Raw genomic sequence first — 14,877 nt, 5'->3', positions numbered from 1 at the left:
TTCCTCTCTGAAACTGTGTCTGTTAAGTGTAAAGCAAGTGGATATTTGGTGACATTTAGAAATCCTTGCAGAAGACAAAGAAGGGAATGCACGGGTGGATGGGTAGCTGGCATTTGTGAAAGTTCAGTCTTGGGCAGAGTCCTGTGTCATTCAAGTCAATGGAGTAGCCCAACACTGAGGGTTCGTGAAGGTCTTAGTAACTCTGAATTCTTCTCTAATATGGTTAATTTTTTTCTTTTATCATATTAGCTCTGAAATTTTTCAACAACTGTTTATTTGCATAATCAGTAAATCAGATGATTAAAATTTTGGCTGCTTCATGAACTGGAAGGATATGTACTTCTCACTTTTTTTATATACTTCAGGCTAGTATATTTGGAATAAATTAAGTTGACATCAGTTCCTTGAAGACATGCAAAGCTTTAGATATTACTTGGTTTAAGTACAGAATTATATATCTATCAGGGGATCTCAGTTCTAACTGAGTTAAATTCCAAAGCCTGGAAAATCCAAGCATGATTTTATGTTTATTTCCATACATTTCACAGTGCTTACTTTATAAGAAACTGTAATTTTTTAACTGTGGATGAACAGTAAAAGCTGATTCTGAACAAATGAAAACACACATTATGTTATTCCCAGGAAAATTGGCTGTTACATGTCGCAAAAAAACTTGGAGGCAAAATAATGCTGTGAGTGTAGCCAATTAGTAAAGTTGTCCATATGGTGCTGGACTTGTATGAGCTGCTGGCCTATCACTTCATATGAAAGCCTAACCAGGATGCCTTAAATCCTCAGAAACCAGCTTTTCCTCTTTTCTTATGAGCCAGAAGGGGAAGCTATATTAAAAGGAAGCACCTTTTTAATAATTTACTCTTGTCTTTAATTTTAGAGAGTGATAGTTTCCAAAGATATTTGTCAGAAGCCTATTGGCAAGACAGGCAGCTCCAGCGGTAATGGCTGCAAGGATGAGGGGTCATGACTCTGTGGGAAGTAAGGAAAATGGTTCCTGTGAAGTAGAGGCAGGTATAAATCTTCCCTAAGTGGCTTTACATATTTTCTGGAAGCAAGGATGTCATTATGCCAAAGCATGCCTTTAAACTTCTGGTAACCATCAAAACCACCACTAACTCTGCAGCTGCTAATTCTCTGCTAATGTCTTGCTGGTGTACTGCTCCATGGCTACATTCTTTCTTTGGGTTTATGATCCTGACACTTTCTTTATGGCCTCTTTAAATTCAGCTTTTGGAATCCAACATCCAGAGCTAATTAGGCAGGCTGTAAGACATCCTCCCTCGCCAAACAAGTTGAAACATTTTGAAGCCATTCCATTGCTGGACTTGATGTGAACAGTAAGGCGATATTGCTCATGTTTGTTGACATACATTATTATGGTTATTGCCATTATACCTCACGTCCCCAGAGTATTGTTTAAAAACAGGATACAAGACATGAAAGCAAGCAGATAGTGAAAAAAGAAAAAAAAAAAAAAAAAAAAAGGAAATATCATGTACTTGTTAGTTTTTGGCATTGTGTAATTAAACCATCTCCTTTTATGTTATTTTTGCCAGTATCTAATTAGCAGAGCCATCTGCCTAAGAAGAGCTGGACCATCTGTCTGGAATACTGTTCTGTTCATTTCTTGGTTCTTGACTAATTAACTTCTTTTTCTATGAAATGCACTAATACATTCTGTTTCTACATTTCCAAGTTCTTATATAAATATATAAATGAATGTATGCCTGTCTGCCTGAATATCTGTGTCTCTACAGGAACACAGTTCTCCCAGGAGGTCAAATTGTACTTGGTTATGTGTGTAGATTTCACTGTAGGTGAAAGCCACACTTTTTTTGTTGCTCTAGCGGTAAAACTAACACATCTCTCACTTACATAATTTTAATTGGCCAGTCCTTTATTGATTGTGTTCAAATCTCAAATTTCCTATCTACTTTGACTAATTAAAGTTAGAATTATAGAAAGGGGCCACGTTAAATTTATGTATGTAGGGCTCTGATTTTTTTTTCCTCCTCTTATATTTTGTAATTTTTCTGGAAAATTATATGATAATTTAGGTCAGAAGGGACCTCCAGATGTCTTGCCTGGGGACTTCCTTTGTTGCTGCATGCTGGGCATGTAAGAGAATCCCTTGACAGTTACTTCTATGAACTTTATTTATGTTTTTATGCTTTCCATGTTCCTCTTTTAGTGTTCTTCAAAGGTATTTGGATAAATTAGTGTAAATTAAAGATTGTCTTTCAGTTTTTGTTGGAGTTAACTTATTTGCAGTTATTTAGTTTAACTTGATGAAGATACAATATTTTAACTTCTAAGCGAGACTTACTGTTCATCCAGAGTAGTTACTGAAATATATCTGTTGTCTCAAAGAATATTATTAATTTCAATAATGTAATTTTTAAACTTAACATATAGGGGTGTTGAATGCGCATTTTTCTTAATTTTGAAGATAATAGTTTCATTACATATTCTCAAGTTGGAATTTTTTTTTCTTCTCTGGCTGGAATTTCTCTCCTCCTACTACCCCTTGAAAATGCTAGGAGAGATTTCATCTGAAGTTTGGAAATTCTTTCCAAACATCAATGTTTAAAACACTTATATATTTATGTACAACTGAGATTCTTCAAAAAGCTGCCTGCCATCAGTTTGAAACTTGAGTTCAAGCTTAGAGTTAAGTGTGCACCAAAGTCTTGGTTTTGTTCAGTCTGATTTTATGTCAAATCTGTATGGACCTTTGCAGTTCATGCATTTTTTTTTTTTTAACCCAAGAAAATAATATGTGTTCAAAAGTGAACTGTGACAACCTTATCAGTATATACTGGGTTAAGTTCAAGTTGTATCTTTCAAGTGCAGTCTTTAGAGTTGCTCACATTGACTTTAACAGCATTGAAAATCTCACTACATTACGTAATTAAGGTTTATTTATGTATAAGAGAATGTATTTATGAAGGAGATTGGGAAATCAGGAGCACACTAAGTCATGTCATTAAATTTATAGAGGGGCTTGAAAGACCATATTGATCATAGGATTTATAAAAGCCATGTCACTGTAAATATTGTCAGCTTGCTATCAGACACAGACTGGTGTGCCACCTTAAACCCTCCTCCTTAACTTATGCAGCTGTGTTCTTTGTAGAGAGGTGTAGTAATACCTGTGTAGGACCTGTCCTTGTTTTCTCTGACACTGACTTTCAAAACCCTTTTACTCTTTCCCCAGAGCAAACAAACCTGAGTGCCTGTGATTTGGTTCAATAAACTTTGTTGCCAGCTTAATTAGAATTATAACGTGAATTAAAACAAGTACAATGAATGCTACAGGTTGTATTTTGAAATTGAAAATTGAAGTTTGTTGTTAAGAAAAATAGAAAAAAAAAAAGATCCTAATAGCTGTATAGGTCTTCATAGTGAGTCAAATATTCAACATGGTTTGCATGTCATATCTGCATTCCTCCTCTGAACTTCATGGAAATCTCATCAATCAGTAGTAAGCAGGAGAATATGTAAATTTAAAGGAAGCAGTGGATAACAGTAATATCTGTAAACCTGGTTTTGCACTTGTTTTCTAGAATAATGTCATCCTTATGTGTCCATCTGGTCTTTCAAGATGACAGTTTTCAAGTTGTAATCTTCTAATGGTAAAACCCACATTGTTATTATTCTGTTGGGACATTTTGTTTTGTGTTTGTGTGCTGAAGATTCAGGATGCATTTTTCTCGGGGGTTTTTTCCCCCACATTGAAATGACATTCATCTTAGAGAGTCTTCTACCTTTCTTCCTCCTGTACAGAAGCATTAAATCTCCATTTTATGGGAAATTCCCTGGAATTTCCTGAAGATTAGAATGAAAAAAGAAAGCAAGCTCTATATAGAAATGTTTGTCTGCATTACTGAACTACATGGGAGCATTAGGGACCAAAGAACAAGACTGATCTACTCAGCTCTCTTCAGATGTCTTTGTTCTGTATTTCATTTACAGCTTCCTCTATTATTATCTCCTCTAGCAGTGGAACCATGGGCTATAGGACTATGAGTACACTTTGTTTCAAAACTGGGACTTAGCTTTGCAACCAGTGCATTTGCATTTATTTCTTGTGCACATAGTATTACTCCTTTTTAGCAGATGTTTTCCCAGAGAGTTGTCCATTTGGTTGACTTGCAAGGAAGTATATTTATATCTAGTTGTAGCAGTTTCTTCTGTTTGGGTTCTTGTATGTGCTTTAAATTATGATGTCCAGAAATATTACATAATGTTTTAATATTCCACATCCTTCTCCTTCAAATTACTTTTACTGTGGACTTAGAGCCAATTGAAAGCTGGGTATTTTGTCACTAAAAATTGATTTATTGATAAATATTTTGTAATTAAATACAAATTAAATGCAATCTTTTTTCCTTTGTTTCTGCCTGACATGTTTTTCTCAGTTCAGTTCTGGAGACAACTTTCCTTCAAACCTTCCTTTTTAGTACCCATATTTCACTCTCTTCCTACTGTGACCTCCTCCTGGTAACTAACTTGGGTATCTCCAGGCATTTGAAATTTTTTGTGTTGTTCAGAGGTAACGTATTCAGCACTTGTATCTATTGCCATATAACATGGAGGTTCAGTGTGTCCTGATGGATTGATAAGAAGTTCAGATCTCTGTTATGGATGCGAATTTCTTTTTGCATTACTGAGTCCAAAGAGTTAAGTCATTGCTTCTTTTTTTTTTTCTAACTCAGTATGAGGTTTCTTTCATGCTGCTGGATACAGTTTGTTATAAATTCTAGGGTCATTCACACGTCGATTCTTCCAGAAGTTTTAAATATATTCCCCTGTACACCATACTCATTTAGCATTGCAAAAGCAAATGCTGTAAATAGGAAGATTTAAGAGGGAGAAAGAGAAGTAATTACATTTATTTTCATAAGTTTTTTTTTTTCTTGAAGTGAAAAATTCACATTCTTGGGCTTGTTGAAACACAAATACTCTGAAGGCATTTTCCCACTCAATCTAAACAAGCTTTCACCCTATTATTAATTAGAGAGTCTGTTTGCTATTAATACAGTCTCTATTAAAAGACAGGTACAAAATATTTCCTACAGTAAATCATTAAATCTGGATAAATAGTCTTTCATTATTTCCTTGTAAATAAAAATGAAAAGGCTGTGGGTTCAGTAATTAGGCAGCAGTGGTTACTTCAGAAATCTCAATTCTTCTTGATAAAATCTTCTTTGTGGCATTTTTATCTAAGGAACATATGGATGTGCACCACTGAGGTGAAAGAATGCAGCCTGATTTAAAATGCACTTTGACTACACAGCATATACAGGCATTCAAATATGTACATGTATTGGCACATTTACACCAGGCATGCAACCTGCTTCACTGAACAGCAAAGTTTGTAAGTCATAGCTGCTGAATGTTAGATATGGAAATAAATGGAATTAACTCAAACAGTGAAACCTGTAGTCATGCAGACTAGGCATTACTGTCCTGGCATAAATCTGTTGAAGCAGTGAGACAGCTCGAAACATGAGGATAAATTGCTTCTGCTTTGCAGTGCACTGTTTCACTGTTATCTTGTCTCTGCCCATTGCTTCTTTCTCTGAATGTTTCTCTGCATGTTTTAGTGCTTCTGATTAGTGCTGCAGTCATACCTTTAGAGACTACAATCTCCATTTGATGCTTGAGATAAATACTTCAAAAAGTGCAAGAGGCACACTTTCCCATCGAGCAAGGTTTCTCAGAAGAGCTGACCTCAGATGCAGTAGTGATGCAGCCCACCTCTGTTGGAGAATGATGTTCAGCCTTTCTGTGTGTTCCTCTATCTGCTTACCCTCATAAAACTCACAACTACAACAACAAAAGGTTAAATAGTATCAAATGTAACTGTGCTTGCTTCTGCTGTAGTGACTGGTACATTGAATCATGATGTTTGTTGGCCAGCTTTCTTTTGGATTAAAACAATTAAAATACTTCAACAGAAAATCTACATTTCCAGGGAGAAAACTCTTAAGAGGCATTTATGGATAGGATCATCCACACCTAATCATCAGTATCTCTGAAGCACATAACTTAAACATGGGCTTAGAGAGCTCAGAGGCTTACATTTCTGGGTTGCCTGCATTTCTAACAATTTCCTTTTGGTTGCAGGCCGTGGAGTGGCAATGTGATGAAGCTACTAAAAGAGCCTGTTACAGTAAAGGGAAATCAAAGGTAAGCATGAGACAGCTGTTATGCTTTAATAATAATATTATGTTAATAGCAGATGTAATTCAGTGTATAAATCCATACCTTATGCATTTTTTCTGTCTCCCTTTCTGAAGAGAGACGTAGGAGAAGAGTCTGCCATGATGTGTAGGCAAAGGAATAAAGAAGAATATAGGGAGCATGGGGTGAGAGATAGAGTCACATCATTCCTGTCTGAAATGGCCATGAACTTAACTTCCAACAATTTACTGTTTTGACACCGAGGTTAAACGTATGCATATCATATGTAGTGAACTGTATTCTCACTTCATTTTCTGTGCTGTAAATCCTGAATAACTGTGTAATTACTTTCTAGAATTCTCAGTTTATATCCCTGTGTTTAAGATGCAGTTTTATTAACTTTTTTATTTCCTATCTACTGGTGCTATGAAGAAAATAATATTAAGTACACTAACTTCTTAGACATTGAACTTGATGTATTTTTGTACTTAAAACAAATTATTTATCTCGCCAACCGCAATTTCTGTTATTAAGTACAGGAAAATGTAATGCTAAGATGGAATTTTTGGCTGTATCAACCTGAAGCTAGTTATCAAATTAATTATAAAAGCAATTAGAATTGCATGCAATCTATATTTTTAAATTTTATACTGTTTAGTGATTAATGTTAATTCAACTATGACATAAAAGGAGAACACACCAAGAGTGTTAAGTGCAAATGAGCACACTTTTATTCAGTAGAATGTGTTGCATACATTATTGATATGCAAAACTCAAAAAAATCCCAATCTTCAAAAACATATTCCAACAGCTCTATCATCTAGTAGAGGAGGGATCTCTTCTGCATAGTTATCTAATCACTGACTTTTAAATTTCTCCCATTAAACAGCTCCTTTTTCCAGCTCCTTTTATGCTAAGTGCTGGAAAATAAAATTGCAGTGTATGATTGTACTTCTGAGAATAAAGAGGAAGAATGGCCTCACTTGTGAAGCAGGGCCACATTCTACTGTGAGATATAGAAAAGGGTCTTCTGTAACTTCTGGAAGGGACTTAAGGAAATGTTTAATTTTCTAGATTGTTATTTTCCCCTAGAAAATTTATGCTTCAATATGTAATATATCCCTCAAGCCTTTATCCTTAGCTTTCATATGGCAACACGTGGAAGTACGGGAATATGCTCAAGCATATGTCACAATGTGACAATGCATTGATCAAGGGGCATACACAGTAGAAACTATTCTGGTAGGAATGCTATGTGTAACTAAACATATATGGCTTTGTTTCACAGTGATTTTCCAAGTTTAAGGCTGTGAGAGTAGCATTCAACTTGTCTGAAAGTCATAGTGCAGTGACTGTGATCTAATATGATGGACAGAAGTAATTATAAATTTGAGGCTATAGCAGTGTACTTTGGAATAATATGTTGACAACACTGTTACCACACATTTGATTCAACAGTGTAAAGCATCTGTTGCTATTAAATATTTTTGTTAGGAGAAATACACAACACTGGTAGTACACATTTAAGAATGGGTCTTAGTGTAGTTTTTTTATTCATGCAGAGTTTCATTTATGCTCATCACACCCTTTTGAAGAGATGATGACTGGAAGTTAAGATGTTGCTGTAAAATGGTATATGTGCAATTCAAATAATGACCTCTGTGATTGTTTTTTAGTATTGTTATTATTTGTCTAAAGATTTAATCTGTACCCATTGCCGTGTTCCTCATTCACAATATAGAAGAGGGTTATAGTCTTTATGCTTCATTATATTCATTAGAAATCCTGGGAGTAAATACTTCTCTTCTTATTGTCAACATTTGGGTTGTGGTTTTTGTTTTTTTTTTTTTTTTTTTTTTTTTTCTGGTGTGTTTTTTTTTTTTGTTTTTGTTTTGTTTTGGTTTTTTTTTTGTTTGTTTGTTTGTTTGTTTGTTTTTTTTTTGTTCTGTGCAAACTTTGTGGCCTGAAAGCTTCATATGGGAGTTGCTGGAGAATGCAGAGATACTGTCTGAGAAAACCTACTCAGATGGAATGACAACTGTCTTTTTGAACTTTTCATTCCTCTTCTGTTTTCACTGATGTGGTCAAGGTTAAAATCAAAGATAAATTTATGACCAGAGAAAGGATAGCCAAATTATGTTTGTCTTTTATTGCCTTATTTCCAAGACTAAAGCAAGGTCACTATACTCTCTGTAAAGGAGATGCATACAGAACCTTCCCTTGGAAAAACTGGGAATTATCAGATCAGGAGGAATTCATTCCAGTGCTACATTGTCCCTCTTCATAGGAAATCTCTGCAAACACAATTCCAGTTACTGTTATCAGAAAAACTTGACTGCTTGCCTGTTGTATAAATAGATGCAGCCCAAATTGCAGAATTGCTGGGTGTTGCATTTCTGTATAATTTCTCAGGTGAATTCAGATTTCAGGGCAGGCACATATAACTGTAGGAAGACACAGGAAAGACTGGAGTAAAAATATGTTAAGGCCAGCCCAGACTGTGGCAAAGGAGACATGAGGACTGCAGGAATGGCTGTGGGTAGGTTATTCATTCAGACCCTGGTGTGTCTAGAAGATCTGCTGACCACAGAACAGCATGAGGGCAGTAAGTTCAGGTGGGAAAACCTGAACTCATTGCTTGGAAGTCACTTTAACTGATGGAGAGAATGCCCTGAAACCAGAAGGTGGCTTTAACCCTGAAGTAACTCAAGTAGTTTTGAGATAATGGTCAGTGAAACACAAATCTTTTTTTGTTCTTTAGAAAGAAGCTGCATGGAATTTTTGCCTGTGGCTGTTATCAGTTGTTCTGAAGTTTATGCTTTAGAAGCCAACGAGGGAAAAGAGCTGAAGGGGATAATATATAGGGACATCTGTCACATTTGACAGTGTAATGCGCACTTGACTTTTGAAGGCTGATGTTTGTTACTCAGACCTCAGACATTTATCTACCAATTTAGGCTTTTGCCTAAAATAGCTAGTGGCTCCAAGAGTGAGCCATGCAAAATTATGTCCTTGTGGCTAGCATGCATTAGCATGTAGAAATCTAAAACACCAGACTTGATTAAGAGAATAAATTTGCCTATTCATACTGACACTTGTGGTAAGGAATGTTAGAAAGAAAAAATAGAAATGCACTTGTTGAGAATGCAATAAACCAAAGAAAGGCTAAAAATAATAATGCTAATTGAAATTAAGTGCCATTTCTTGATTATTTAAGAATCTAATGGCTGGATGTGTTAGTGTCTGAACCTTCAATAAAACTATTTAAAAATTAAATGCAGGTATATTTAAAATGTTAACCTATACAAGAATATTGCTGCAAGAGGATAATTGCTTTGCAGTCAGATTGACCTTGGATTGTCAAGGTAGTCCTAAGTAACAATCCAGCCTGCTTAGTTGCTGAATTGTTTCTAATAGTTGTATTTTGTTTCAGATATGCTGATACAAAATTAGAAAGTATTTCATAAATGTATTTTGTTATTTCAGATATATTTATATAGGCAAACAGGAAAGTATATGACATAGAAGTTGAAATGAACTGGAGAATAAGACTACATAAAAGCTGGCTACCGAATCTAACACCACCCCTGACCTAAAATATCCTTTGGTCTGAAGTCCTTTGCCACTTCTACAACATACATCTCATTTTTGCATGTTTCAGACATTAACCAGTACAGCCAAACTTGACTTCAGAACTAGAAAAGTATCTCTGAACAATTCAAGTGACTAAATAGTGAAGTCCTTTTTCAGTGTTTTTGGATGGTGATAGTTCTATTCATGACCAATTTTTAAAAATTTTCTTTTGCATTAATGTGGATAATTTTTTCAAATTAAGAAAATAGCCAATTAAAAAAAGTTATTCTTTCATTTTCCATTTTTGCGCTGTGTTCCCAACAAGAATTCCGTATAAGATGTTTTATTTGCCCTGTTGCAATATGGATTGTTGTCAAGCTGGCACAGGACTTGAGAACATTAAAGAAAAAATCTTATGATTCCCAAGAATGTCAGAGTTTAAGAAATTAGCATTATTTTTGAACAAAATGAGTGGGTGATCAGTGTGCAAGTAATTTAGAAATGATGCTATTTCAGAGAGCTCTGGAACATGAAGAGGAGAGGTTGGATGGGTTGTAATGTCAGAAACCCACATATTTTTCCTACACGTACATTCCATGCCTTGTTGCAAAGGGCAGAATGGAAATAGACAAATGAATAAATTACCATCCTTCATTCTATGAACCTCCTTGAGCAACCTTCCAATGAAAAAATCAAAAAACAATCCTCCAAAAAGTTACCTTCTAGTTTTGGGGGCTTTTTTTTTTAATGATGGAGTTAAAGCAGTCTGCTAAGGAAACTGCCAAAACTACCACCACTGCCAAGTTTTGAAGTAACTACTTTTTTAATGGCTTGTTGCATTGCCCAACTCAGTTATATGGTTGTGTATTAGCTTCATTGTGGCTTAAAGAATATTAAGATGACAGTTTTATAAAGTTCAATATAAAAACTTCATATTTTTTTTACCCAATAGGAATCAAATCTTACTTCTAAGATATTTGTCCCTTGCCCTTAAAGGCTCAAAGAGAAACCTTTAAAAGCTACATTTTCACAAGAAACTAATGCAAATGTGGGTTTGAGAGGTACTTTTTCCAAGAGGTTGTTTCTTTCCTGAGATTTTACAGGAGTTTTTTTGAGTTTATTTTTAACTTGACTTTTATGAGGAAAGGTATAGAAGATAAAAAATTGTAAAAGTTTTCTCAGAGACCTTTAAAGTGTTTTCCCAATCTTCTTTTGCAGTTTATTTTGTGCCTGTTCAATTTATTCAGGATTATATTTGTTGTCTTCCAGGATGAGAGTCTATTTTCAAGATAAACAAGCAATCCATTTAATATAACTGTAGGCCAGATAATGGGACTTCTATGCTATTACTCTTGTATGGATTTACTTACATGATTTCACTTAATATTGGCTAGAATTGCATAACTGTTTTTTCACAGGGGTTTTTTTCAGAGTTTTTATGAGACTATCTTGTGGTGAATGCTAGAGAGCATTCAAATGTAAGTTTCCAGGAAACTTAATTTTCTCCAAACATGTTGTTGATCATTTTATTGGATATGGACATTGATTTTTTTTCAAGAGAAGTGTCTGAATTTTTCCTCATACAGTTCTGGGGGAGTTTTAGTAATGCAGGACAAAGCTTTCTGTTTGAATTAACAGTAGAAATTGCTGTTGATTTCTAGTTCCTGAAATGAGAGATATGAACATCATAAAACCTTCACTAATGGCGTAAAAAATGTGTCAGATTATTCGTCAGGGTGAGCATCTTTATATTGTGGTAATGTAATTTTTTGAGAACTTTGAATTTACAGGAAATGAGATGATTCTAATAAAACAAACAAGGCACATTATGAAATTAGTGGTAACAAATACACATTGGCACATCTCAAGAATTTTATTTTTACTAGTCTCACTATATTTTTGTTACTGACAACCCATTCCTTTCCCTGTTTTCCTCACAGCTTCCTCCTTTGGCCTAGTCTGTCTCTGAAGACAACATCTGATTTCCTTAGACAGTACTGTATTATTTAAGTCAGCATTTATCAGATCATCTATCTGAACTATCAGTTCAAAATTTAGCTAAATCTTTGAAATATATCCTTAGAGGAAATCTTCAGTACTAGAGTGGTTTACTGTTATCCTATTAAGAACTTTTCAGAAAGGTTGATGGATGCACGTGTGTGAATATGAAGTTTGTGCATATTGTGATTGCTAATTCAGGTATGCTTAAACCTTGTTTACCTAATTTTTTTTTGTGTGTGTGTGTGTGGATAAATAACCATGGAAAGCAAAGTGATTTAGACTTCTCTGTACTCTGTAGCGTCACTGAATATATTCTTTCTTTTCTGTGTGGCAGGAGGAATGCCAGAACTATATTCGAGTGCTTCTTGTTGGAGGCAACCATCTCTTCACCTGTGGAACCAATGCATTCACTCCAATCTGCACCAATCGCACAGTAAGAGTTAAAATATTTTGCTCCACAGTCTGGAGTCCCTGTTCTGAGCCAGCAGATTGAAAGGCAGAGAGCATGTTGTGGCTGAGAACTGGCTGTTTGGGTATTGATGGGTGAGCTGATGTGTAAAAGGCTGATTTAGCTGGTGGCAGCTAATAGGAGAGCTAAACAATCTCTTTTTGAACTCTTTTCCTCAGCTGTGGGAGATGCACAGCTTTGAGCAGCTCAGTTCCTTCTACATGCCAATTTTTATTAACCTTATGTGTTCATAAGACTTCTGCTTCTGTCAGTTTTCATTGGCATCAATAGGTTTAGTTATCAAATGTGGTTGTGTAGCTGCATACTGTGTATGTGTAGTTCTGGAGAAATGAGAGTACCTGTATTAGTGATTTCTGACTGGTGAGAATGAGAAATTGTCACTGAGATCTGTCATTCTATGTTCAAAAAAAGCCTAATTATAGCATCAGTAATAGTCATAATAAGTATAAAAAGTCACTGTTTGGACTAGGATGCCTATTTGTTTCAGTAGGGGAGAAACACTTAAATACAAGGAATAACTATATTACTAAAAACTCATTGGGAGATTTGTTATATTTAAACCAATTACACCTTTATTTTCAAATACCATATTTACATCATGCTGTGATTTATGGTTGAAGGTATTTGAGCTGCTAAACCAGAGATGGTTCTGCTGAGTTGGAAGGCTTCTTTTCTTACTCTAATTTTTCATGTGAGATTTTTTTTTCCTAAAACACACCAATAAAACAAGCAATAGGTATTTTTGTTGTTGTTGTTTTCTATGGTGGATGCTGTATTGATTCTGGCTATCAGGTTTGGTTTTATTTTTTATAATAACAATCCTTGGAGAGGTAACTAATGTTTGAGCCCCTTGTAATAGAAAACATTTAGGCATGGTGGATAATGACTGACATGTATGTTTTACATATCAAAATGGCAAAAGTGAGATCTGACAACATTACAGTAAGAGACAATTTCTGTAAGAGACAATTTCAGATTGATGTAGAGGTTGGCTACACACAGAAATAAAGTAGAGAACAGGAATTCGTCATAGGATTTTGCTCAGGTTGATGCAGCTTGGCTGAAATGATAATTTTCAGATAATTTTAATCCCTTTTTCTAATTCTAATTCTTTTACAGTTAAGCAACTTGACAGAGATACATGACCAAATCAGTGGCATGGCTCGTTGTCCCTACAGTCCCCAGCACAATTCCACTGCTCTTCTCACTTCCAGTGGAGAACTATATGCTGCTACAGCCATGGATTTTCCAGGAAGGGATCCTGCTATTTATCGAAGTCTGGGGGCTCTTCCTCCTCTCCGAACTGCCCAGTACAACTCCAAGTGGCTGAATGGTGAGTGCTGATGGGCTGAAAGACTTTAACTCATGTTCATCATATATTGAAATTCCATTCTGAGAATCTGAATGTTTTTGGAGTATTGCTTATTTAGCTTTAAAGTTATTTTGCTTTTTTTATATATTATTTTACTAGTATAAGTACTATGGAATTTAGTTAATATAGCTGAAGCTTGTAGATGTGCCCTTAAATACATGTCATTTTTGCAGGCACAGGGATGAGATGCACACACAGTGCTCTTACATGGCAATGCTGAATCAGCTCTGAGCAGCAGCTTGCATTGAGCATTCTTTTCTGAGTCCCTCAAAAACCTAAGGCATAAAATAAACAGTTTAGAATGGACTGAATTTTCCTAGCCTTCCCTGCAGATCTCAGCCTTGACAAGCGGAAAAAGTTTAGCTTTCAAGCTGCTTAGGTAGCAGACTGACATTTTTGACACTTACTATAGCCAAAGGATAGGGAATAATTTACAAAACATATCATAAAATTGCATTTAGCAGAAAAATGTTGTGTCATGGATGTTTATCATGTGATGAGGATTTCCAGCTGGGAGAAACTGCAAACAGACAGGCATACCTGAGATGTGATAGACCGAGTTGCCATTTTGTTTATTACAAACAAAAGGAAGTAGATTCTTCTAAAATGAAAAATATTATCAAACATCAAGTGTGAAATTGTGTATATTATAGTTTGCCCATGCCTGTTCCAGAATAAAAAAAAAAAAAAAATCGTAATGCATGTTATGTGACGCAGCAGTTACTGTTCCTACAGTATATTTCATGTTATGATGGGATTATTCTCATGTTGGAAATTAAACACAAATATAATTCTTTCTAGCTTCAGAACATTTGGTCAACTACAAGTAACAGATTTTATTTTCAATATGTCAGTTCTCATATAATGTGAATGCTGAATTGTGCTTGTATGACTGGTATATTTTATTTGAACAATGAACCCATCAGAGATAGCTCGCAGAAATTTGTGACCTTTTCTAAAGGTTGGATGATTTTAGAATGTTAATTAACAACAACAAAAAATGTTCTAAATTGTGTGCAACATAACAGAATTATAGCAGTGCAAAAGAAGTGAGGGGAAAAATGAAATCATTGTATGTATATCCCTGGTCAGGCACCCTTTATCCGCTCAGCTTGGTATTGGAACTAATTGCTGTGCCACACCTGCATGCTTTTGTCAAAGGGGAAAAAGTCTTCACACAGAATTTGCAGCTTAACTGGATATTTTTATGCCAGAGGCATGCTAAATTTCCCTCTAGGCTTCTCTAATTAATCATATT

The 14,877-nt window shown here is 35.2% G+C and overlaps 1 protein-coding gene across 8 annotated transcripts in view; it reads left to right on the top strand.

Moving 5' to 3' along the window:
- SEMA5A (semaphorin 5A) overlaps window positions 1-14,877 on the top strand; it is a 315,656-nt gene that overhangs the window by 162,914 nt on the left and 137,865 nt on the right. For all 8 annotated transcript variants that reach the window (XM_021546911.2, XM_021546907.2, XM_021546909.2 and 5 more), the window contains 3 exons: window positions 6,148-6,210; window positions 12,113-12,211; window positions 13,367-13,580. In XM_021546911.2, the coding sequence (XP_021402586.1) occupies window positions 6,148-6,210; window positions 12,113-12,211; window positions 13,367-13,580 (376 nt within the window). The remainder of the gene's footprint in view (window positions 1-6,147; window positions 6,211-12,112; window positions 12,212-13,366; window positions 13,581-14,877) is intronic.

Source organism: Lonchura striata, chromosome 1 (genome assembly GCF_046129695.1).
Source record: "Lonchura striata isolate bLonStr1 chromosome 1, bLonStr1.mat, whole genome shotgun sequence".
In the NCBI taxonomy this organism is placed as follows: domain Eukaryota; kingdom Metazoa; phylum Chordata; class Aves; order Passeriformes; family Estrildidae; genus Lonchura; species Lonchura striata.
The sequence above is the reverse complement of the archived record's forward strand: the minus strand, read 5'-3'. Positions and strand labels throughout refer to the sequence as shown.